This window comes from Sugiyamaella lignohabitans, chromosome C (genome assembly GCF_001640025.1).
Source record: "Sugiyamaella lignohabitans strain CBS 10342 chromosome C, complete sequence".
Taxonomy (NCBI): domain Eukaryota; kingdom Fungi; phylum Ascomycota; class Dipodascomycetes; order Dipodascales; family Trichomonascaceae; genus Sugiyamaella; species Sugiyamaella lignohabitans.
Genome location: NC_031671.1, coordinates 58,075 through 81,898, shown reverse-complemented (window position 1 = coordinate 81,898; position 23,824 = coordinate 58,075). Strand labels below are relative to the sequence as shown.

General features: G+C 46.0%; 7 protein-coding genes across 7 annotated transcripts; 3 read left to right on the top strand and 4 right to left on the bottom strand.

The window, feature by feature from the left end:
- Window positions 1-43: 43 nt before the first annotated feature.
- On the bottom strand, window positions 44-3,070 carry FPK1 (serine/threonine protein kinase FPK1; the record flags this gene model as incomplete). The annotated part of the gene is made up of 1 exon (XM_018880752.1): window positions 44-3,070. The coding sequence occupies one exon, from the start codon at window positions 3,068-3,070 to the stop codon at window positions 44-46; it is 3,027 nt and encodes a 1,008-aa protein (XP_018733411.1).
- Window positions 3,071-5,062: 1,992 nt separating this feature from the next.
- On the bottom strand, window positions 5,063-6,712 carry MNN10 (Mnn10p; the record flags this gene model as incomplete). The annotated part of the gene is made up of 1 exon (XM_018880751.1): window positions 5,063-6,712. One exon carries the CDS (start codon window positions 6,710-6,712, stop codon window positions 5,063-5,065), a length of 1,650 nt encoding a protein of 549 aa, XP_018733410.1.
- Window positions 6,713-9,976: 3,264 nt separating this feature from the next.
- Window positions 9,977-11,662, bottom strand: HOL1 (Hol1p; the record flags this gene model as incomplete). The annotated part of the gene is made up of 1 exon (XM_018880750.1): window positions 9,977-11,662. One exon carries the CDS (start codon window positions 11,660-11,662, stop codon window positions 9,977-9,979), a length of 1,686 nt encoding a protein of 561 aa, XP_018733409.1.
- A 5,061-nt stretch (window positions 11,663-16,723) lies between these two features.
- PMT1 (dolichyl-phosphate-mannose-protein mannosyltransferase PMT1) lies at window positions 16,724-19,378 on the top strand (the record flags this gene model as incomplete). Its single annotated transcript, XM_018880749.1, has 1 exon — window positions 16,724-19,378. One exon carries the CDS (start codon window positions 16,724-16,726, stop codon window positions 19,376-19,378), a length of 2,655 nt encoding a protein of 884 aa, XP_018733408.1.
- A 577-nt stretch (window positions 19,379-19,955) lies between these two features.
- Window positions 19,956-20,276, top strand: AWJ20_3724 (uncharacterized protein; the record flags this gene model as incomplete). Its single annotated transcript, XM_018880748.1, has 1 exon — window positions 19,956-20,276. The coding sequence occupies one exon, from the start codon at window positions 19,956-19,958 to the stop codon at window positions 20,274-20,276; it is 321 nt and encodes a 106-aa protein (XP_018733407.1).
- Window positions 20,277-21,651: 1,375 nt separating this feature from the next.
- COQ3 (hexaprenyldihydroxybenzoate methyltransferase) lies at window positions 21,652-22,491 on the top strand (the record flags this gene model as incomplete). The annotated part of the gene is made up of 1 exon (XM_018880747.1): window positions 21,652-22,491. One exon carries the CDS (start codon window positions 21,652-21,654, stop codon window positions 22,489-22,491), a length of 840 nt encoding a protein of 279 aa, XP_018733406.1.
- A 211-nt stretch (window positions 22,492-22,702) lies between these two features.
- On the bottom strand, window positions 22,703-23,701 carry WHI2 (Whi2p; the record flags this gene model as incomplete). Its single annotated transcript, XM_018880746.1, has 1 exon — window positions 22,703-23,701. One exon carries the CDS (start codon window positions 23,699-23,701, stop codon window positions 22,703-22,705), a length of 999 nt encoding a protein of 332 aa, XP_018733405.1.
- Window positions 23,702-23,824: the final 123 nt, after the last annotated feature.

The window sequence follows — 23,824 nt, the reverse complement described above, 5'->3', positions numbered from 1 at the left end:
GGGTCCTAAAATACATTTTTTATTTCGTATATCGTATAATCATCTAATTTTTTAGACTGGTGGTAAATCCCTTGAAATATGGCTTGAACAGACTGGGTGACGAGGAACCTGCACCCGAGAATACTGAATGATGTGTGCTGATGTCTGTTTCCATGTCGGACCCGAATCCGTTGTACACTTTTGGTGACCCTGGAACGGATGTATGCGTGCTCGAGGGGTTCGCAAGAGGCGACTGTCGGCCGGATGGTGCTGCTGTAGTGGTTTCTTCTTCCTCAGCATCGCTATCATCATAATATGCATTGCCGTCAGCATCACCTCCGTCATGGTGAAGTGTGATGGAGTTGAAGTTGGAAAATGGATCGGGTGCAAAGTTCGATGGCTCTGATGGATCACCAGCTGAGCTGTGTGTGGAATTGGCATTGGCATCATACGGTGTTTCTTCATCAAAGTCAACACTGCCGCTTTCTTTCATTTTTCGGAAATTCACTGCATCACGTCCTTTTCCTTGAACTGGTATAATGGGTGGTACTCGGTTTCGAAGCAATGCCCATTGAGTGGTTTTAAAGAACGGATGTCCCTTGATATCTGATGCACCGGCTCTTGAACCTAATCGTTTATTCTCGTCTTTGATCAACAGTTTACGAATGATAGACTTACAGTTACTGGAAACTGGTTGTACATCGTAGAAATTCACGTCGCTTTTCAAAATATTTGCAAAAGTCGCATTACGATTCTTGCCCTTGAACGGGGTGGTGCCAAATAGCATCTCAAATAACAAAATACCTAAAGTCCACCAGTCCACTGCACTGGTATGTCCATTGCCTCGAATCACTTCCGGTGCTATGTACTCTTCTGTACCCACAAACGAATTCGTCCTGAAATCTGCGATACATGCCTTGGTATCAATAGCTGGAAGGTTACTGCTGGACCCTCCACCGCTACGACCAGATCCATTGACAATTGTAGGTGCTGCCTCAGAACCGGACTGTTTCGACAAATCAAAGTCCGACAACATGATATGACCAGATTGATGCAACAAGATATTTTCTGGCTTAAGGTCACGGTAAATATAACCCATCAGATGCAAATATTCAAGAGCAGCTGTAACTTCGGCAGCATAGAAACGAGCGTCGTCTTCTTTAAGAGACTTGCCCTCTCGTGTCTGTAAAGCCCGGAAAAACTCTCCTCCCATACAATACTCCATGCAAAGATAAAGATGCTCATCAGACTGAAATGAATGATATAGAGTGACAATGAAAGGATGGTTACTGGTAGCAAGAATCTCCTGTTCTGCCAATGCACGTTTTATCTTATTTCGTTTAATCATTTCTCGTTTACTCAGCACTTTCATGGCGTACAAATGATTTGTTTTCTTCTCTCGTACCAAGTACACTTTACCGACATCTCCTTTACCGAGTAGCTTGATTTTGTCAAATGACGAGGGGGTGACCTCGACATCACAAATTTTTATAGAGCTTCGAGAGTACGATCGGTTATACACCTTCGGTGTAGAGGGAGACCTGGCTTTGCTGAAGGTCGTTGTGGTCAATCCAGTAGAACTGGATTTGTTTGCCTTGAGACCATTGTTAGAGGTAGAGATGCTATGTGAAGAGATTCCTGTACCTTGGTCTGGACGAGAATTATCAGCACCAATTGCCGTAGCATTATCTGAGGTATTCGTATTACTGCTAGCTTGATTGCCAGTTCCATTTATACCACCACTGGGAATAGTACCAGATGGTCCATCAGCAGGGCGTACTTGTGGTGAATTGAGGAGCATATTCTTGATCTCATTAGGAGCAGATGCTACTCGTCGAAGATTGCGAGAAAAGATACCCTTGCTAGGAGGTGCCAAAGGTTCCTCATGATCTTCAGCTGGCAGAGCTACTATAGTAATATCATTCTCAGCCAAAGGAGTTGATGCGTTCGTGGTACTATGATTGGCACCATTGACAATATAACCACCATCGGATCCGGCAGATACTGTCGAATCAGACTTTAGATCAGATGCTCCATTATTCTCATCATTTGTACTGCTGGCGAGTTCTTTATTGGTGTTGGTGTTCCTGCCATGGTTATGATTGCTATTTGAATGATCACCCAGAAAACTGGAAAAGGAAAACAACGAGTGACTATTGTTGCGACGATTCTGAGGTCTTGAAGTGTTCTGAGTCGGTTGTGACTGCTGTTGATGCTGCTGGTGTAGGTTCTGGTTAGGATGCTGATGGTCATTTTGATGCTGGTTCGAAGAATAATGCTGTTGTGAATGCTGTAATTGTGCTTTTTGTGCCTGTCCATGTCCTTGATGCAAATGTTGCTGCTGCTCTTCTCGTTGTTGAGCATGAGCAGGCTGTCCTTGGTAAGAGAAATAAGGATTAGCAGAAGCAACTGTGTCAGAGGGAGCATTAACAGGCCTTAAAGATGGGCTAGCTTGAGCACTGACTGACAAGCCCTTTGGTAGAGGTGGAGGTGATGATTCTTGACCTTCTTCAGGGTCTGGGGTTAGTAGCATTGGAGATGGACTCGAAGGTGATCGAAGACGTCCTAAAAAGGATCTCTTTGGTGGCTTTGCCAAAATGTCAGAAGGACCTGGAGATGACTTGAAACCCCAATTTGTCGAATCATTAGCCACAGGATTGGGAGTATCAGGACTATCACTGGCATCAGCATCATCTCCGGTATGAGCCAATGACAACTCAGGAGTGTTTTCAGAGCCAATAGCAGGACTTGAATCGGTAGTATTGGGATTACCGGAAGAAAGCTCAGTTCCCGATCCTGTGTGGTGAGTACCAGTTGTCAAGTGACCCGCACCAGAACCACTGGATTCACCACCAACGCTATTACTATTAGAGAACGAACTCAATCGAAACAGATTCTTCAACTTTTGTGGAAGATTACTAGATGAAGAAGACGAGCCTGCTGAGACGACTCTAAAACCGTTGGAGTTTCCATTACCATTCAGACCAGATTCAAAATCACCACCAGGGTTAATTGATCCAACGATAGATGGACTACTACCATTCATGGGCCTAGACGGCACCGTCATGGCTCTGGATCTGTTCCTATGCATAGTATTTCTAGATAGTTAGTTGTCATGGTCGTGAGAGAAAGTGAAGCATAAAGTGAAGCATAGCGTGATGTAGTAGAGGAGGTGACAAAAAAAAAGTGAGACAAAGTTGACAGTAGATGATCAGAGGTGAGGGAACAGACATGACAAGATATGAGAAGCTAGAACCGAGATGACCTTAGCTATCAGACATATTACAGTTGGCAGGATAATATCAGGAGAAAGCACAAAAGTAGCTGAATAATGTAGTAACCATAATATAACCATAATAAGAGACATTAGTAAACCTCAGTAGTAGCAATATAGGAACATGAAGCAAACTATACGGCACAGCACCTTGAATATACTGTGGTGGTATATCAATCAGAGTGAAATAGTACCAGAATACTAAAATCCGGAAGAAGTAACGATATCATGGACCATATGAGAACCAGGATGACAGGGTACTGTAAGCGTAAAGTAACCATAGCGTCGTTCCGAACTACTGAAAAATTAATACATCCTTACTCTAGCATCATATTCCCATCTCTAGAACATTGAATAAAAAAAACTTAAAACCAGATACAATCATAAGCCATAACAATTTTCAAATCATATATCAAGTCAGCTGCCCAGTAAGTAGCGTAGACTACGGATCACTATCGCTTCTCCGATTCCTACAAACATTGAACATTGCTCTTTGTGAGAAACATCCAAATATGTCCAAATTGAGTCTTAACGGTATTTCCCTGTTCCCAACAGGTTCACCACATATTCAAAACCATTTAAAATAGCTTTCTTAAACCGTTTATAACCCCAACTCATTCTCCATTCTGTCTATCCCTATAATCCCAACCAAACCAAGCCCCTCATAAACCAACCCAAAAAAATAAAACCTCCAAAACTTCCAATAACCGTCAAAACCACTTCTCCATCTATCACCTATCAGCTCACAAAACAATAAATTCCAAGAAAAACTAATACCACCACCTACCCAACACAATCAAGTTACTTACTCTTATGCCTACTACAGTGACCGTTCCAGTTGCTTATGCAAACGAGTTTCTTGTCAGTTCGTTGAGCAATAGAAAAAAAAAGGGGTCGGATCGCTTTTACTAGACCTATGCTGGAAGTAGCAGTCTGCACTGAACAGGACCTGGTGCGTTTTCGAAATACTAAGCCTGGCTAAGCTTTGGTGATTGAACAAACTATCTTACGTATAATGTACTGCCAAGGTGCGACATATTCAAGCAGCTTATTTAATCAGCTTTACACCAGATAACGCCCTGCTCGCGGATCGCACCGCCGTGCCAATTTAATGCTCTAGTGTAGCTCAGCTGCATCAGCATCTGTTTAAAAATAGACAGTAACTGCGGCATGCTTTTTTTTTTTCTTTGCTATAGTTACCGTACAATCCTATCTCCGAAGCACTAATTCTCTTCTCTAGCATGTCCTAGACATAATATATTCCTGTTTAGGAACACTATTATCCTGATATATATATTTATATAATCTCGCAGATTCAGATAGCCAAGATAATATCGTGATCCAGAACCCCCGTACTCTAAATACAACACATGCGAACCAGGCAGATCCACTGCAGCCCGCTGCGACCCCAACAGCCCCGAAATTATATCCATGACATCAGCAAATATTATATTAAAATTAACTCTGATCCAATGCACCATAACAAGCAGTGGCTACTCACGCCGTTGAAAGTGGCCAGATCCTCTGCTGTCTCACGAATGAAATCAATCTCCCTCTCTGGAGGGGGCCTGCCTCCGGCGGCCGGGCTCAGCCCGGACCCGTAGTGCTCGCTTCGCGAGCGGCGTTGGGGTCGGATTCTCGAGCCGGGTTTCTCCCCAGAAAGCTCGCGAAGCGAGCACAACGGGTCCGGGCAGAGCCCGGCCGCCGGAGGCAGACCCCCGTTAATAGAGTTGGTAGTATTAAATATTAATAGTATGCAATGGTAGTATGAGAGCGAAGAGCTCGTGTGGAGTGAGAGAGAAGAGAAGACTATTGTTTGCCGTTCTTTTCCTTTTCTTCCTTTTCTTGTTTCTCTTTTTCTTCTTTCTCTTTCTTTTCTTGCTCTTCTTTCTCCTTCTTTTGCCGTTCTTGCTCTTCCTTCTCTTTCTGGGCTTTATCGGCAATCACCTTGAGTTTGGCCTCTTCTTCGGGGACGTTAATTTGGAACTCCTTGGGAACTCGCTTACGCAGTCCCCAGTAGTGGGCAAAGTTCTTCTCGAACCCGAGTCCCTTGTTGTGACCGGCAAAGTGGATACACAGATCACCTTCTTGCCAGTTGGCTGTATGGAGGTAGTAGCCGTGGTACGCGTTCATCATGCGCTGGGGAACGAGACCGGTGTGGTGGAACACCGTTTTGTGGTTAGTGAACAGGTAGATAAATGCGTCCTGTTCTTCTCGGGGGAATTTCGACTCGATCAGGAACTTGTCGCCCCACATGTCGAGCACGAACTCGGCAAACCACGACCGCTTGATGAAGAACGAACCGGCATTGATACCCAGATGATCCTGGGTAAAGATGATGTCGATATTGTCTACATCGACGTGATCACGCGCGGGGTATAATGATCCACTGAAATGGTCTCCAAGATCGTTCACAGGTCGTTCGTAAGTCAATCTGTTAGATAGGACATACGGGTTGAGAACATGAGCTGCCAGGTCGATTTCTTCGTTCATGATAATGATATCGGTATCGACCCACCAGATCCACTCGACTTCTGGGAACTTTTCAAAAGCTTCTTTAATAGCAGGTAGCTTAAACCACACGGCAGGTCGCTTGAGCTTGTCGTTCTTCTTGTATTTGGTGGTGTTGACAAAAAGATGGGTGTATCCGTGGTAGTTGGCATACTCCTCACGGTTGCTCATAAACAGATCGGTCAGATCGTTATCGGTAGAACCAGCACCGTCAAAGGCAGACAGTAGAAGAATCTTCTTTCCATTGGGCATCAGTTTGTTATCTTTGTCATAGTGGTTATGACGCTCTTCATCAGGAATCTCAATGGGTTCTAATAGTTTATGCTCTTCTAACAGCATTCGATCACGGATGATGTAGTAAGCATCGGTAAGAGATTTTCTATCTTCCTCTTCTTTCTTTTTCTCTTCTTCCTCCTTTTTCTTCTTCTCTTCCTCCAATTCTTTCTTCTTGCGTTCCTCCTCTTCCTTCTTTTTCCGCTCCTCCTCCTTCTCTTTCTGGACCTTTTCCTTTTGGTCGTTAAGAGAAGCTTGTGCTTTCTTGAGAGCGTCTAACTTTGCAGCCACTTCTTTATCTTTCTTTTCTTGTTCTTCATTATAAAGCCGATCTTTATCTTTCAGTTGTTGCACACTGTCGGCAATCTTCTTATCCTTTGATCGAAGTGCCTCTTGAAGTCTCTCAATTTGCATTTCTGTATCAGTAAGAACCTCAGTGGTGGTGGTGGGTATTGGCACCTTGGCAAGGGTCTTGGTCTTAGGAGGCAGCAGAATAGGGTCTACTGGAGCGGTAGCCGTTTTTTGGATTTTCACCTTGTTTGGCTTGGAATTACCAACACTAGACGGTAATTTCCATTTTGTAGCGTCTACTGTCGAGAAAGTAGCCATGTACCAGATAGTGGCCAGAATTGCGAAACTGGCACATGCCAGGAATGCTGCTTGGGGTAACCGCATTATTGCAGCTGAGATATGTAATGAAGTGGTAAAGGGTCGTAAAACCGATTAACAAGAATAGTAAGCAAAAAAACGGAATTTGCAAGGGAGAATCGAAACAAAAGAGCGAAAATGCAATCTGTAATTTGCTTAATAAGATACTCTTAAGATACTCTTAAGATTCTCTTATACCAGGTGAAACCAATGCGCTAGGATATCAAGCGACTAATGATGCGATTCAGAAGGTTTCAAATTCGACTCAGTGGGTTCGAATCAGTGAGTTCGACTCAGTGACTTACTATACCCGATTGTTAGAGACAGCACTAAATATTGCGAGATATAGAATTCACAGACGGCAGAGCAGGCGTGCTCAATACGACAGATGCCAAGAAAAATCACCTGGCAATCCCAGACAGAACCGACAAAACTTGAACACACAACTGAACAAACTAGCAACAAAATGCAAATATAACGTCGACTTCGTGAACACAAACCTGACAAACCAGACGAACTAGTAACAACAAATACGTACCTGTTGAATCAGAACCAACCTGAAAATAAAAATTGTCGAGATTCAAAAATGCCGTACCACAACAATACTTGTTTTTACCAGACAAGCCAGATCGGAGTTGAATAGTACTCGGCACACTCGGTAGACTGGCCAAAAATAGCTAAATAAACCACACAAGCGACGAAAGTATCTAACTTTTCAAATACAATAATAACACCAGCAAGAAAAAAAAATATCACTATCGACACACCAATGCGTATCTGTTAATATATATATTTAGCAAGCCCCGAGTATACCCACTAGTCAAAGGTACTATTACGTGTTAGCACGTTTGGCAAATATGGCTTATCTGCAGGGTACCATGCAAGTACTTTACACACCACCACCACCACCACCACCACTCACAAACTGTAACAGTAATATAAAACTGATCCGTTCTAGAGGCTGGGCGGCTTATTTACCACAAGACAGACGACGATATTTCTGTTTCTGTCCACTAGTGTGATCTGTGAATTTCTTCTTTGCCCTGTAAAAAAAGCACGTTGCTTTTTCCAAAATTAAGATCGTTTTTGTTTTAGTATGATGCTTTGTTAGACCACTGTCAATCCTAATAAAAAGGAGCTCTGACGATCTTGCTGATCTCGTACTTTCGAAAGAAGCTACTAAGATAAACGTTGATAGCCTTGCGTTCCTTGCTTTTGATGCCTTCCTATACCAATATATTACATAGGTAATGTGCATATTCCTGCGATCGATGTAAGAAACTGTTCATACAGAAGTCGTGCCAAGACTCTACAGACTGGTGCTTTTTCCGAGCCAAGCATGCTAATTGCTACCTTTTTTGGCGGGTAGAATAGCGTTTGTTTCGACTTCTCTATCTCTCCCCGCCTGGCTTTTTCTCTCTTTTGCCTCGTTCTGTGCTCAGAATATATCTGTACGTCATCTGTCGAGACGTCTACTTTATTTTCACTTATCGCCAGGTGTCGCCTCGGCCTTCTCTGGTCATAGCTCTCGGTCACTCCTGACCGCCCGCTTACACCCACATTCACCCACAGGAAGTTTTGTCTGCCTTCATCGAACTATGACCCAAAAAGAATAACCTGCTTTTTTTGGTCTCCGAGCTAAGCCCTGCACTACTAATCATGCCTCGTGCAGCACATGTCAAAATGTCTCGCTAGCGTTAGCTGACACGCGGGCCGTGAAGAATGAACCAAGCTAACCCGTTCCACCCCTGTTTGACCCGGTGGAATGGGCACAATCCGACCGTTGCATGGCGGATGCTGGTCGGGTGTCTCTGCTGCCTCCGGCGGCTGGGGCTCCGCCCCAGACCCCGTGGCTCCTCTCGCTTCGCTCGAGTCGGGCTTCGGGAACTGGCCGTTTATCGCGTCGCTGGCTGGTCGGTCAATTATCCCTTTGATTATCCCCTTGAATATCCCTTTGATTATCTTCCTGTCAATCTCTCCAGCCAAATGACTGACTCTTCCTCCTACTGCTAATCCTAACTAACTAATAACTGATACTGCGACAGTTACTGATACCCCTATTCGCTATCTCGACCAGATACGAATAGCCAGTAACAGCTCCTCCTATCATCTGCGAATTCGGCATTTCTTCTCCTATCGGCTACTACACATACCAGCCACCCCTATCGCCTCCTGTCAGCGACCCCTGTCAATTACTTCTCTCAACCGGCAGAATCCTCACCATGCGCCAACCGATAGCCCTTTATGGCCGCACCTGGTCCCATACGGACAATCCAAGGAACAATCCGTACAGATTTCTCCCGGATATTCGCTACTGATAATCCACTCGTCCATCATCGCACACGAACTATCGTCACACAATAAATTTTGTCTCACACAAACATAACCCAAAATCCTGATTATCGGCCCCTCATTTAACCCCTTTTTAAGTTCACCTACAGAAATACCTTAAACCGAAGAACAGCCGATGTATTATTAAACATTCATCTGAGGTGGTGGAGCGTGGAAATGACTCGACGGTTACAATTGACATTCATTCCTTCATGCACTATTTCTTTTTAGGATCTCCTGTCTCGGGAAACTGGTCGCGGCATCTCCCACTGCCAGCGAGCCACTCAGTTGGGTTAATCTCCCGCTTTGTTCTACAACAAGCTAGGTTACCAGACCGTAGTTTAATTCATCTAAAATGCAGCCTTAACTCCAGCGCCATCCCCTTTTAGTCGGCCTCCTGAGTCCTAATCTGCCCATAAATTCATTAGATATCAGAATCCGCCCACGTGCTTGACCAGGAGTCTGCAGCTATCCTGAAACCCATCTCGCCTTTCCTTACCCGGCCGCAGATCTCCTACCTCTTTCCGTAAACGCACCACCGACTATCCATTTGCTGTACCTGTCTATCATTTCTCCTTTTGCTCCTAACAGCAACCGTCGCACGACACTACCACAACGAGCCGAGCCAAGTTCCTGACAATCCCGCCCATCACGACTATCAACATCCAGGGGGTCACTCTTGTGACGGGTCGGTGCCTCCGGCGGCTGGGGCTCTGCCCCAGACCCCTTGGCTCCTCTCGCTTCGCTCGAGTCGGGCTCAGGGCGGGGGGGGGGGTAGAAGATGCTCGCGAAGCGAGCACTGTGGGGTCTGGGGCAACGCCCCAGCCGCCGGAGGCACACGGGGACCCCCCTAGCACCGACTCGAGCGAAGCGAGAGGAGCCAAGGGGTCTGGGGCAGAGCCCCAGCCGCCGGAGGCAGAGAAGGGATACAGAAAACAGAATCATTGGAGGAAAACAGAGCTAGTGAGAGGACGTTTGTGCGTACTGGTGGTAGCGTTGGGCAGTTTTGCGGCGGAGAGATTTGCCGAAGATGATGATGGGGATACAAGTGAGCCAGAAAAAGATGCTGAGCAGGCCGAGGATGATGAAGGTCGTTTGGTAGCCGTCGGTCGCAATCCAGGGGGTGATGGCGTATGCGAATGCGAAGCCGCCGATGATGTTTCGCACGAGAATGACGGTGACCATGGAATCGCCGCCAATGCGTGGGTAACAGTCCATGATATATGTGTACGGCAGTGATTGTCCGAGTGTAGAACCGACAGTGGAAAATCCGTATCCAATGACAATGACGGGCCAGGGGGCTTGGTGAGCGGCACCGATTCCGTACATCCATAATCCAGCAGGCGTCAAGATCAGTGCTAAGATTCCAATGTAGAATCGGAACTCAGGCTCACGAACTCCGTTGTTATGTCGGGCCATCCAGAGACAGAACCGGTCGGAAAGTGGTCCTCCAATGTATCCACAGATGATCGATGAGACCAGAGGGGAGATGTAAACGAGTCCAAGAGCACTGGATCCAAAATTGTAAGGAGGTTCTGCTAGAATAGCTGCGATGGTACCACCGGCTACTGACCACCACGCAAGTGCTAGCGACACTACTAATCCGCTCCAGGCAACAGGGAGAAAGTATACAAAGATTTGTAGAGGTCGAATGACAGACTGGAAGAACAGATTTGGCTGGCCTGGTGATCGGTAGAAGAGGATGGGATATCTCTGGAAGTATGTCTTACGGGCAGGAGGTGCAAGCTCCTCAATTGAACCAGCTCCTGAGTTGAGTTGCACGGTGCTGGCGACATTCTTCTCGTTGCCATTGGACGAGCTGGTAGTAGACATGTCTGCTTCTTGTTCTTCAGCATGGTGAACTACACCAGCACGGGACAGGATATCTTCTGCAGCAGCAGGTCGGAAAAACATCGTCTCTTCCATGAAGATGTATGACAGAATGACACCCATGCCGCAGAAAATAGCCAGGAAATTGTTCAGCCATTTCCAGGTCATGCTTCCAGTGATGAAAGAACCAGCCAGTGGTCCAAGAAACGTTCCACTGAGAAGAGACATCATGTAGATGTTAATGCCCATACCTCTTTGATGGGTGAAATACAGATCACCCACCACGACTTCACCGAGAGATTCAACAGAAGACAGAAAGAATCCACAGATAATACGGTTCGCATAGTATTCACCTGAACTGGACACATGATTGAGCCACAGTGGACAGGCAATACCCCCTATTAACAGAGTGTAGATATATACAGGACGACGGCCGAAGTTCAATGCAATTGGTTGCCAGAAAAGACAACCAAGACCAAAGAACAAGAAAAGGTAGCCAGTACCTGATACAAGATTTCCAAGAGGGATTCCTAAATCTGTCACCATTTCTGGGTATGAAATAGCAGGAACAGCCGCCAGAACTGCTACCATAAATGTATAGTAGCATGGCCAGATAAGAGTAATGATCTTTCTAAAAGGAGTCCAATTCAAAGGATCATCAGGACTATTAGTAGGCTGGGGCACTAGAATGACATCTTTCTCGCCCTGATGCTGGACATCCAAATTATGGTCAACATCTACCAATTTAACAGTACCAGGGATCTCAGTACCATCATCAAGATGAGTGTCGTTCCGAGGAAAATATAACAGACCCATTGTAAAGCTTGTGTAGTACTATTGCACTATTATTATTAGTGGTAATAGTAGTAATATTAGAGGCGGCTCGTGTGGGATGAACCGATCAATTGAATAAATTGATATACAGTTTCAAGATGGGCATATTTATAATAAACGCTCAACATTTTTCCCCTGTTATCTTCGATATTGATCGACCACACAGCAAAGGTAATATAAGCGACGAAACAACTATAAAAAACTCATCTGCATGAGATATCAATGCTTTGATCGATGCTTGATTAGTCGAGACGACATACATGTGCCAAGAATAAACTCAAATCCTGTCAGATAACGTGAATATCTTGCTGACCGGCGCACGGATTTACCGGGATTAGATACACATAGCAACCACAGCCTCCAAACGACCACCCCTACCACCGTCCATGCTATCATTCATTATCAAACAGCTGGTGAATATCACTGTCGGTTATTTTGGACGAAATAGGCATGACGTGATCGCCAGGTGTAGTGGGGGTTGTTATCAATATGTGAGATTCCTGCACACAGATACCTTATCAGACAGAAGCGGGACTGGTGACCCTCTTACTCGCATATCTAATGCGGAGATATAGTCCGGTGGATCGAGGGTATCTCCACCATCGCGGAATGGCGCGGAATGGCGCGGAATCCATGGCCCGTCTTCCTTTCGTCCTGGACCCCCGTCTCAAATCTCATACTACAAACCCTCACGTCTACCCCCATTTCTCTACCCCGCTACTCAACCCCATCTTCAACTGACCAATCTCACTGCCCACTATTCACAAGTCCAATTTCAAAGACGGGCTTCAATGCATTTCGAACCCTGGCGAACTTTTCACACCAAACCCGCAATCAGATCCGGTCGGCGGCATAATCAGCACACCCAGATAACCCAGAGGAGCTCATAAATGCCCGACGGGACCACTTACCATATCGGTCGGCTGATATCCCTGAGGAGGCAGGTGTGCCTCCGGCGGCTGGGGCTCCGCCCCAGACCCTGGTTGCTCCTGCGAAGTAGGAGTTTTTCCGGGACCCTGGCAACCCGACGCAACGACTCGAGCGAAGCGAGAGGAGCAACCAGGGTCTGGGGCGGAGCCCCAGTCGCCGGAGGCATGACCCACCTCCCCCTGAGATCTTATCAAGGTTAGGGTAAACTCTGATAGACGTACGGCTGGCAAAAGTCCGTGAAGTGAAGTAGATTGTGGAGGGCAGATGGGAGTTTGTGGTTTTTCATTTTGGTAGATTGAGAAGGAAAGAAGCCGGTTTTTTTGGTGGTTTTTTTGGGGAGATTCGTTACAAATTACGCTCGAGTGAAGATATTTGTTTGTGTGAGGCTTGTAATTTGTTTTATTTTTGAATCTGTCTGGTGATACCGGAGTTGGTACAGGCATTGCATTAATAAGCGGACTTGCAGAGAGTCCTACTGTCAAGATAGCTAATAAACGAAGACCGCGAAAGATCCGGCCTCCTTATCGGCGGTATGGCCCGGGTGTACCTGCTAAGGAGTCTGTGAACGGATCTGAGGGTGATGGTAGTACGACTACTGCCAGTGTAACGAGTCTGCTCGGAGAACTGTCGATTCAGAAGAATAGTGAGGCTGGTGCTGGTGGTTCAGGGAGCCAGGCTGATAGAGACGATGACGATTTAGATTTAAATTCGGATGGTGAAAATGATGACCTAGATGTTGATAGTGACGACCCGGATAATGAGATTAAGAGATTGACTCTGGCTCATAAACGCAAGACTGGAGCTGGTGATACTGGTCGAGCGGTTTATCTGCCTCCGGAGATTTTAGACGTTGTTTTCAGTTTTCTTCCAGGACCAGTGACTGATTCGATTTTGTACGTGAATAGTACGTGGTATAGAAGTGGTTTGAAACATGTTTATCATACGCCTGTTCTTGGAGTGGGCAATTATAGCCGGTTTGTTGAGACGATTAGTTCGTCAAGCTATTTGGGATCATTAGTCAGGGTTCTTGATTTGCGAAATATTATTCAATCCGGCAAGAACTCTTATACAGCAAGACTATTACGGAGATGTTCTTCAGGATTACAGACGTTTATAGCCCCTCAGACCAGTTTTGGGTACTCTCCATTAGTGAGTCTGAGATCATGTCACCAGCTTCGAACACTGGACCTGGGTCTTGTATCCGAGACAGTGGATCTGAGAGAGTTGTTTCTTGCTATTCGCAATGCCAAACATCTTGAACGATTAGAATTCCCTCGTTCATCGGTGTTCTGTCAAGAGTACGATTCAGTGTGGCCATCTAATATCAAGTACCTAGGTCTGGCCGGCGGTATTTCCAACGAGTTTGTGACCGAGACAACATTTCCCAAAACAATAACGCATTTATCAGTTAATCATTGTCCATTTGTGACTTCCGAGTCGTTACGGTCGCTGTGTGGTCGACTCGGGTCTCACCTGACTACATTGAAAGTGATATTTCCACTACCCGCTCTACGACCGAATGCACTAGATTCCATTTTGCGACTATGTCCCAATCTAAAGTCGTTGACCGTTTCTGTAGACTACCTTTCGCGCTATATTTTTGCCGAGCCCAATCTTCCCTGTGACCCACTCGGACGATTAGTTCCCCATCCACTGAAATTTCTCACTCTCGATTCCTCAGGCATGCTGGGCCAAGCGAGTAAAATCCACGCCGACGACGTCACTCTCGCCATCCTCGAAGACAAGCTGCCCGATCTGACCCACATCCGCATCAGCAACAAGCTCGGCTGGAACCCGTCCCAAGACGACATGGGCGAACTTGTCGAGGTCCTCGAAAGCCGTGACGGTGGTGTCTGGATATACTAGTCTCATTTTGCATAATATTTATATTGTACATTTCCTACTCACCTGCCTCTGGCAGCTGGGGCTCCGCCCCAGACCCCGTTTTTCTTCTGTGGCCATGCCTCCGGCGGCTGGGGCTCTGCCCCAGACCCCGTGGCTCCTCTCGCTTCGCTCGAGTCGTTACTTGCTGGCAAACATCTTTGACCCGAAGAAACAATGAAGCGAGAGGAACCTTCACTGTCTGGGTTAGCTGTAAACATAGAGCAGCTCATTCCTACAGTTAAAACCTATCTTTCAAGATATCATCTTTAGAGTTTTTGCATCATTTCATAGATACTGTGGACAAGGTACTAATAGGAAACAGTCTTTCAATAACCATGCCTGTCATTTCTGCATAGAACAAACGATACCTTGGACGAGATACTAACGGGAAACACATATTAGGCAAATATTCCTGTCATATCTCCCCGGAAGAAAGAGACTTCTTTGACTAGGACATTCACTTAGTTGAATATGCCTTATTGGCCATCAGGTCGGATTCGCACAATCATATCGGAGTCAGGAGCATATTGGACTCCACAGCCGCCAGAATCACTGTGGTTTGTCAGTGCCTCTTTTTGCATTATGGCGAGTAGTGTTGTCATCCAATCTCCTATATTCTGTTAATGCTCTTCACATCCAAAAAATTCATTACCTTCTGGTGGTCGTAGTTGCATTGTCGTAGTTAATGGTCTTTAGCGACTCTTTTGCTTGGGGTTCTTTTTGGCAATTTTTTTTTTGTTTCCACCACAGAACCGACTGTGGTACGACAACTCTTGTGTCCCTCCAGTACTAGTACCGACATTGATGTGTCTATAAATATCTTTGGAAGCATACCTTGACTCTAGTTTCTGACCGATGTATTCCGGACTTTTTTTTAAATTCAATGTGATTTGCTAATGTTTCACTCTGGTGAATCTTCATTCGGAGTTTTAAATCTTCCTTTGGACTCCTTACAAAACAGCTAGCGGTTTGGCACCACTACGCAACGACTCGAGCGAAGCGAGAGGAGCAACCAGGGTCTGGGGCGGAGCCCCAGCCGCCGGAGGCATCCCCGCTGCCGAGAAGTATGAGCTGGCATTCGACCCACCCGAAGAGAAAGCTTAATAGGGAAGATGAGGTGTGTCAGCACGAACAAGGTTTAGACGTGCACGGGGGCAGTAGGTGCTGATGTGGCCAGATCGTGCTTGAAACTAGTGCAGGAAAGCAAGTACAGGGTTCAGGCGGGTTTTTTCATTCGAAAATTGATAAATGGGATTTATACGAAGAGAGATGGAGGGAGCAGCAGCGACAAAAAGGCGTAACCCCCTGAGTCCCCCTGAGCGATCGGCGCTGAAACGGTGCAGCAGCGTGCATTATAGGGCTTGTGAAACGCTGGTATTAATTGATTCGGTTTCTTAATTTAGCAGATGCCGCAGGCCTGCTGCAGGGATGCGACTCTCGCGTCAGATATAATGTTTCAGCCGCAGGGCGGGTGGGTTCAGGCTGAGATTGACACGCGTCTGGTCTGTACGGGGCTGGCTTCAAAGGTGCAAGTGAAATCTTGGCTGATCTCGATTACGTCGACAAATTGGTTTGAGCTTGAGCCATTGTCTGTGATTTCACCAGATTTTTTTTTCGTTGTTGTTCTTCTGTCTGGTTGTATTGCATCCGCTGACTGATTGTCTGGTTAAAAGACAAACGAGCTCATTTCTGGAAAACTCCCCTTCGAACTTGTCTCGCTGCTGCTCATTGCGTCGAGATCCTTGTTGACACGGGTTCTGGCTACCATCACTTCAAGTAAGTTGTCAATTGGGTCGTGATCCTCGAGGTGGGCATGCCTCCGGCGGCTGGGGCTCCGCCCCAGACCCTGGTTGCTCCTGCTTCGCAGGAGTTTGCTGGCACCGTAGACGTAACGACTCGAGCGAAGCGAGAGGAGCAACCAGGGTCTGGGGCGGAGCCCCAGCCGCCGGAGGCACAATGGCCCCAGAATTAGCACTAACAGGAGCAGAAATGGCGAAAAAAGGGAAGTCGTCCGCTGTAGTGGGCGTGCGAGAGTATAGGGACACTACGGTGAGCCCTCAGCTGGCGAAGGAGAGATCGTTGCATGGTTTGGATACTAAGCTTCTACCTCTGGTGACGGTGGTGGCTCTTTTTGTTCGGTTGTTCCGGTTGGCCAATCCGGACTCTGTGGTATTTGATGAAGTCCATTTTGGTGGGTTTGCTCGAAAGTATATCATTGGCCGGTTTTTCATGGATGTACATCCTCCTCTGGCCAAAATGCTGTATGCAGTTGTTGGCTGGTTCGCCGGTTATGATGGCGAGTTCGAATTTTCTGATATCGGTGTTGAATATACCACTTCGGAAAACTATGTTCCTTATATTGCCATGAGAACATTCCCAGCAGTTCTCGGTGTTCTTACTATTATGTTATCGTACTCGACTCTGCGTGCTAGTGGTGTTAAGCCTTTGATTGCTTTATTTGGTAGTGCTCTTATGACTTTTGATAATGCCCTGGCTACTCAGTCTAGATACATTCTTTTGGATTCTCCTCTTGTTTTCTTCATTGCTATTACTGCTTATGGATTCAAGAAGTTCGAGAATGAGGTGCCTTTTACCAAGGATTGGTATAGATACTTGTTTTTGACTGGTCTTGGTTTGGGTGCTACTGTCAGTTCTAAATGGGTCGGTTTGTTCACTATTGGATGGGTCGGTGCTTTGACTTTGTACCAATTATGGTGGTTATTAGGCGACTTGAATGTCAGTTATAAAAAGTTCTTGGCTCATTTCGGCGCTCGCGTGGTGTTTTTGATTATTGTTCCTATTGTATTCTATGTTGGCATGTTTGCCCTGCACTTTATCTGTTTGTCTAATACTGGAGATGGTGCTAGTTTCATGTCTCCCGAATTCCAATCCACTTTACAACATACTAACTTGGCTCATGATATTCCTGCTGATGTGGCTTTTGGCAGTGAGATTGCTCTTCGTCATTGGAATACTCAAGGCGGTTATTTACACTCGCATGACCACATGTATGCTACTGGATCCAAGCAACAACAGGTTACTTTATATCCTCACAAGGATCATAATAACGCCTGGGTTCTTGAAAATGCTACTGCTTTAGAGGAGTATGAGACTGATGCTCATGGAAACATTACTGCTACTAATTACTTGAAACCCCCTGTGTTTATTAAAGACGGTGCTATTGTTAAGCTTCGTCACAAGTCGACTTTCCGTAGACTGCATTCTCACGATGTTCGACCTCCTGTGTCTGAACAAGAACATCATAATGAGGTGTCTGCTTATGGATATGAGGGTTTTGATGGTGATGCTAATGATAACTTTAGAGTCGAGATTCTCGAAAAGTACAGTGAGCCTGGTGTGGCCAGAGAACGGGTTCGTACCTTGCAAACCAAGTTCAGACTTGTTCATACTATGACTGGATGTCATTTGTTCTCGCACGCTGTTAAGCTTCCTAAGTGGGCTTTTGAACAACAGGAGGTCACCTGTATCAAGGGAGGTACTTTGCCCAACACCATTTGGTATGTGGAGGATAATGTGAACGCTGAGTTGGGTCCTGATGCCGAGCTTGTCAGCTATAGAAAACCTTCGTTTTTCGAAAAGTTTATCGAATTGAACAAAGTCATGTGGAAGGTTAATGCTGGTCTTACTGATACCCATGCCTGGCAATCTCGTCCTGAATCCTGGCCTTTGATGCAAAGAGGTATCAACTTCTGGGTCAAGGACTACCGTCAAGTTTATCTTATTGGAAACGGAGTCACTTGGTGGACTCTCAGTTTGTTGGTTGTGCTGTATGTTTCTTACAAGGCATTCTGGGTTCTCAGCTGGCAACGAAATGTAATTCAATTCTACAATGATCCTGACTATGCTTTGTACGATTCGAATGTTGGTAGTTATTTGCTTGGTTGGGCGTTCCACTATTTCCCATCGTTCCTCATGGACCGTCAATTGTTCCTGCACCACTATCTTGGCTCAGTATTTTTCGGAATCCTCGCACTTGCTCAGGCATGGCAGTTCCTTACCACCCGTCTTATTCGCAACAAACTTGTTGGACATGCTCTTACAGTCATTTTCTTCTCTGGTGCTTTAGCGTGGTACATCTGGTATTCCCCCCTGATCTACGGCTTGCCCTGGACTAAGGATCTCTGTAACCAATCCAAGTTCTTTGACATGGACTTTAGTTGTGACAGTTTCCACGGTACCTATGCTGAATACGATATCATCACCCGTAAGCGAAGTGTTCACTACAACGAGAAGTCGTCTTCTTCGAGCCCTGAGGTTGCTGAGTCTGTTGCTGCTCCCGAAGAAGCTGCTGCTCAAAACGTCGAGCCTGTTGCACAACCCAACGAATCATCTGGTATCATTGAGCAACCCGAGTACAAAGAATACGACTACGATGTCGAGAACCCCAGTCCTGTGGAGAATCCCATTCCCAGTGAGACTGCTGAAGACGAAGACAACTTAAGAGAGTCGTCTAACGACGGTGAAGGAGTCTCCGAGTTCGAAGCCGCCAAATCTGAAGCACCCTCTGAATTTGAGACCACTCCAGCCCCAGTAATCAAAGAGTCTCCTGTCAGTTTCACCCGAACCCTCAAAAAGATCACCTACCGCGACGAAGACGGAAACCCCATTGACCGGGCGGCTGCCGAAAAGCTCATTGAAAAGTACAAAAAGGGTGCCGTTTCCCCCGCTCCTGCCGCTCCTGCTGCTGGATCTCCAGCTCCCGAGCCAGAATCCTCTGAACCAGCTGCCGAGCCAGCTGCCGAGCCCGTTCCGGAACCTGTTCCCGAACCTGAGCCGGTCGAGCCTGCCGTCGAGGAAGCAGTCGTCCCCGAAGACGTCCCCGATAACGTCCCAGAAGAAGAGACCGGTGCTGCTGAGGTCTAACTGGCATTGTAAAGCAATCTAGTCCCATATACACTAATAAAAATAAGCTGTTGTTGCGGTCGCCTCGTGCCTCCGGCGGCTGGGGCTGCGCCCCAGACCCCGCGGCTCCTCTCGCTTCGCTCGAGTCGTTGCGTGTGGAACGGGCACTGATTCCACGGGGAGACGATTCTACGCTGGCCGGCCACACGCCCGACTCGAGCGAAGCGAGAGGAGCAGCGGGGTCTGGGGCGGAGCCCCAGCCGCCGGAGGCAGCTGGTCTCCCCCTGAATGCCGATCTTGGACATGAGATGCGGCTTGTGATTTGGGTGGTCAAGATTTGCGTGAAGCTGTTGGTGTGAGTTGGTAACGAGACTGCCAGGATGCTTGCTCTTACTCTTTCTGCTGAATTGCAGGGTGTTACGGACGTCGCTTTTGTCGACAGTCCTTCGGAGCCGTATATTTTTTCCGTCAAAGTTCAGTAAGTGCGGTCGAGGAGTTACTTGATCTGGGATCGAATGCTAACGAGATTATCAGATGCACTTCGTGTAGAGAAATCCACCCGAATGTAGTGACGTTCAATCAGTACGAGGTCCATGAGATGTCTGGAAGCAGGGGAGAGGCCAATTTCGTGTTTCGATGCAAGATGTGCAAAAGAGAGTCAAGTGCTACTATCAAACTGACTGGCAAGACTTACGGACCTGACAATTCAGGTAAACCAGTTAAGGTCGCTGAAGTCGATAATCGGGGACTTGAATTTGTCGAATTCATTGCTGACGGCGTTTTCAAGTGCCAAGGTGAGGAGTCTGGATACAAGTTTCCTGAAGTGAACTTGGATGATGGTGAGTGGTTCGACTACGATGAAAAGGCTGGTGAGGAGGTATCCATTACAGAGGTCAAGTGGGAATTTGTCAAGGCCTGATCTCAGCAGTTAACTATTTATGTCTCTTAAAATATGTTTATAATTAGAACAGGATGTTCTGTTTGTACAGTCAATTCGATGCATTTCGTTTATTACTCTTCTCTAGTCACCGCGACTACACTACGGGATCACAATCTACATAATCGCACTATAAATACTATACATCTGTAGATAGTTAGTAATGGAATCATGGGCCACGATTTGACACTCATTATCAATGAGTGTGTTCTACTGAAAACTGGTACTGGTTTGCAAAGTCATTAAAGAGCACTAACTTTATCGTCATATCGTCCTGTTACTCTTGATGGGAGCCAGGATTTTCAGGGGATTGACAGATTATTAGTTGGTATAATCATTCAAAAACACAGCCACTCGCGTTCATATAGAAATGACATTGAAAACATACCTAAACTGATGTTAGTCCACGAACCAGCAACTGGCACACAACCATTCAAACACAAAACATCCAAATACAGAGATCAGGGCTTCTTAGAGGATTGGGTTATAAATCACAGGGCTCAAAGAGCTCTCCCCGAAAAAAGTTATCATCACATCAACATCTGGTTTTGCTAATGGCACTCTCAAACTTACCATTTACACAAACTAAAAAAAAAAAAAAGAACGACCTCTCGCAGGTCTAACGAAAGAAAAGAGAAAATAGTTTTTTCAAATTTCATATTTAAGCCTGGTGTTCCCCACCAGAATATTGCAAGCCGGGTAACACCCCCTGCAGGGACCTGTCAAACCTCTAAACTATTTTTAATTTCGGTTACTTTTAAGAGATCTGGCTGGATCTGAGAGAGAGGGTCTGCCTCCGGCGGCTGGGGCTCCGCCCCAGACCCTGGTTGCTCCTGCTTCGCAGGAGACTGCGGGGACCGTGGGGTAACGACTCGAGCGAAGCGAGAGGAGCAACCAGGGTCTGGGGCGGAGCAACCAGGGTCTGGGGCGGAGCCCCAGCCGCCGGAGGCAACCCGACCCGTCGACGAGATCCGTTTTATAATTAGTTTGGAGAAGACCGTAAGGGTTCTCTGGTTAGCCTGTCTCGTGGTACCTTACCAGCTGCTGCAGCGAGCCAGGCTCAAACTAGTAATTTTCTCCACATCCGGGGTGCATCCGATGTCAGAATTATTTTGCCGCTCTGATATAATTATTTAAATAAATACAGGATGTACGGTGTGAGCAAACTGTCGTCCTTTCATGTTTTAGATATAAAAGGATATATAATTCTTTGATTTAAGTTCGACTGAGTGCAATTGACTGACAATTGTACTAGTATTTGGGTTTTCAGTGTTTATTTCAATAGAATCACACGGTTATATTCTCGTGCAGGTCATATACGCCAGTTTTAAGGGTCCCCTTTCGAATTTGTTGTAAAATGAGTCACCATGAAAAAGTGATTGCGGCGAATCTTTCGTCATTCAAAGATAAAGCGGCCGAGTATGACAACGAAAATACTCAATTGATTTCTCGCGTAGTGGCCACTAAAGTACTCCAGTTCAGGTTCGATAACGCACCTGATACTGAGGAAACGGAGTTTGCGAGCAATGATTTCGATTTCAATGATCTGGATATTCCAAATGTGGCTGATGAGCTCTGGGATCCCGAGTCCACTCGTGTATTGGATTTTGCTTGTGGTACAGGTTTGGTGAGCCAGTCTTTGGCTCCCTATTGTAAGGAAATTGTCGGTGTAGATATATCACCAGATATGGTAGGCATTTTCAACCAAAAAATTGAGAACCAGGGTATTCCCGAGTCGGAAATGAGAGCATTGGTACTTGATTTGTTGGCTACTGATGACGACTCGCTAGGACAGTTTGATGCTGTGGTGACATCATTATCATATCACCATATTCATGATACTGATAAATGTACCAAGAGACTGGCTGGTAAGCTGGCACCAAATGGACGTCTTTATGTCATTGACATTGAAAAGGGGTCCGGTGGTAGTGTACATGGCCGAATGACTGATGAAGAAGCTCTTAAAGAGGGTGTTGCTCATAGAGGAGGGTTAGAAGCCGATGAATTGGTGCAAACATTTAAGAATGCTGGTTTGGATCAAGTTAAAGTGACACGAGCTTTCCGAGTTAAGTTGTGGGTGCCGGAAGATAAAGTCAAGTCCTTCTCGGGTATCACCGGCGAGACCAAGGTTGTCAATGGGAAGACTTTACACTGCTCAAAGGTGAATTTGATGCTTGTTACTGGACGACGTAAATAGAGCTTACTACTATACTCTATCTTATATTATCTGATTAATTTATTCTTATCTACGCATAGAAGCTAATCTAACAAGTTATTTTATCTTATCTTTCGACTGACTCATGAGCAATAAGTATTAGGTATTAATTGACTGGCATCTTAGTCCGGTCGTAGTCTGGGCGAGGTTTGCGCAGAATCATAATGCAATTAAATTAAATACTAAGGAAAGGCTATCGCACTCCAATAACCGACAACTCAAGAGTCCATACCCTTCGAATATGTACACGAACCGGCCCGTCTACTCCAGGAACATCATTCAGCTCAATAGAATCCCACCAGCATTTTCTTGCTGGCTTGCGCCAAAACAGTAGTAATTTTTGTGGTGTGGACAGCTCTTGCTGTGTTTCGGGAGATTGTTCATGATGCTGTTCATCAACCATCTTCAACCGGATCAATGCCAGACTACTGACTACCGTTTTATGTGGTTCTCTTGCCCGGAACCCCCAGTCATCATCGATTTGAAATCCACTTGAACATAGCATGGCTATAAGGTGATGTTCGGGTGAGTTTTCTGATTCTCCTTTCCGTAGACCGCCAAATATTCTTCGTTGATTAAGAATGGCCTCTCCACAACTATGCTTAATTTGTCTCATTCCCTCTGCATCGACATTTGGTCCATTTGGTAAACAGTAATAATCAAGATCCTCTCGAAGAACAATAATAGCTGGTCTGCGCCGTAATATCTCTGATATATCTGACACAGTCTCTGTTTTCGGATTCCCATCGGCATCCATTGCTACTCCTGAATTTGCCGATTTACCTTCTGTATCCTCGTCTACTCCTAATATGGCATCATCGAATCCCTGCTCCTCTGAACCCTCTATAGACAATAAAGTACGTGGTAAGCCCTTAGCAGCTGATCTGAACACATCTAACGTGTATTTAAAACATTCTGGAGATAGTGTATTCGCAGTAGCAGCATTTGCATCTGCTAAACTGGCTCCGCCAATGGTATTCTGATCATAAAGAGCTCCGTTTGTGATTCCAATTAAAATGCTCTCTGGTAGCCGTAGTAACTCTTCTCGAGATATATTAAATATCACTCCTCTCAAATTGAGCTGAATATTCTCGGATTTTTCTTGTTCATCATAAGATACAAACGGATGAAGTGCTGCACTAGGAACCGTCGCCGATACCTGGGTGATAACGGAGCTAGGTTGGATGGACATTTGATACAGATCGGTAACACGGGGCGAATAGGGAGGTGGAGGTGCGTCGTATTTGTTTTGTTGGTTACTAATTTCACTATTTACCGCCTTAGAAACCACTTCTTCTGGTTCTTGTGTATCTGT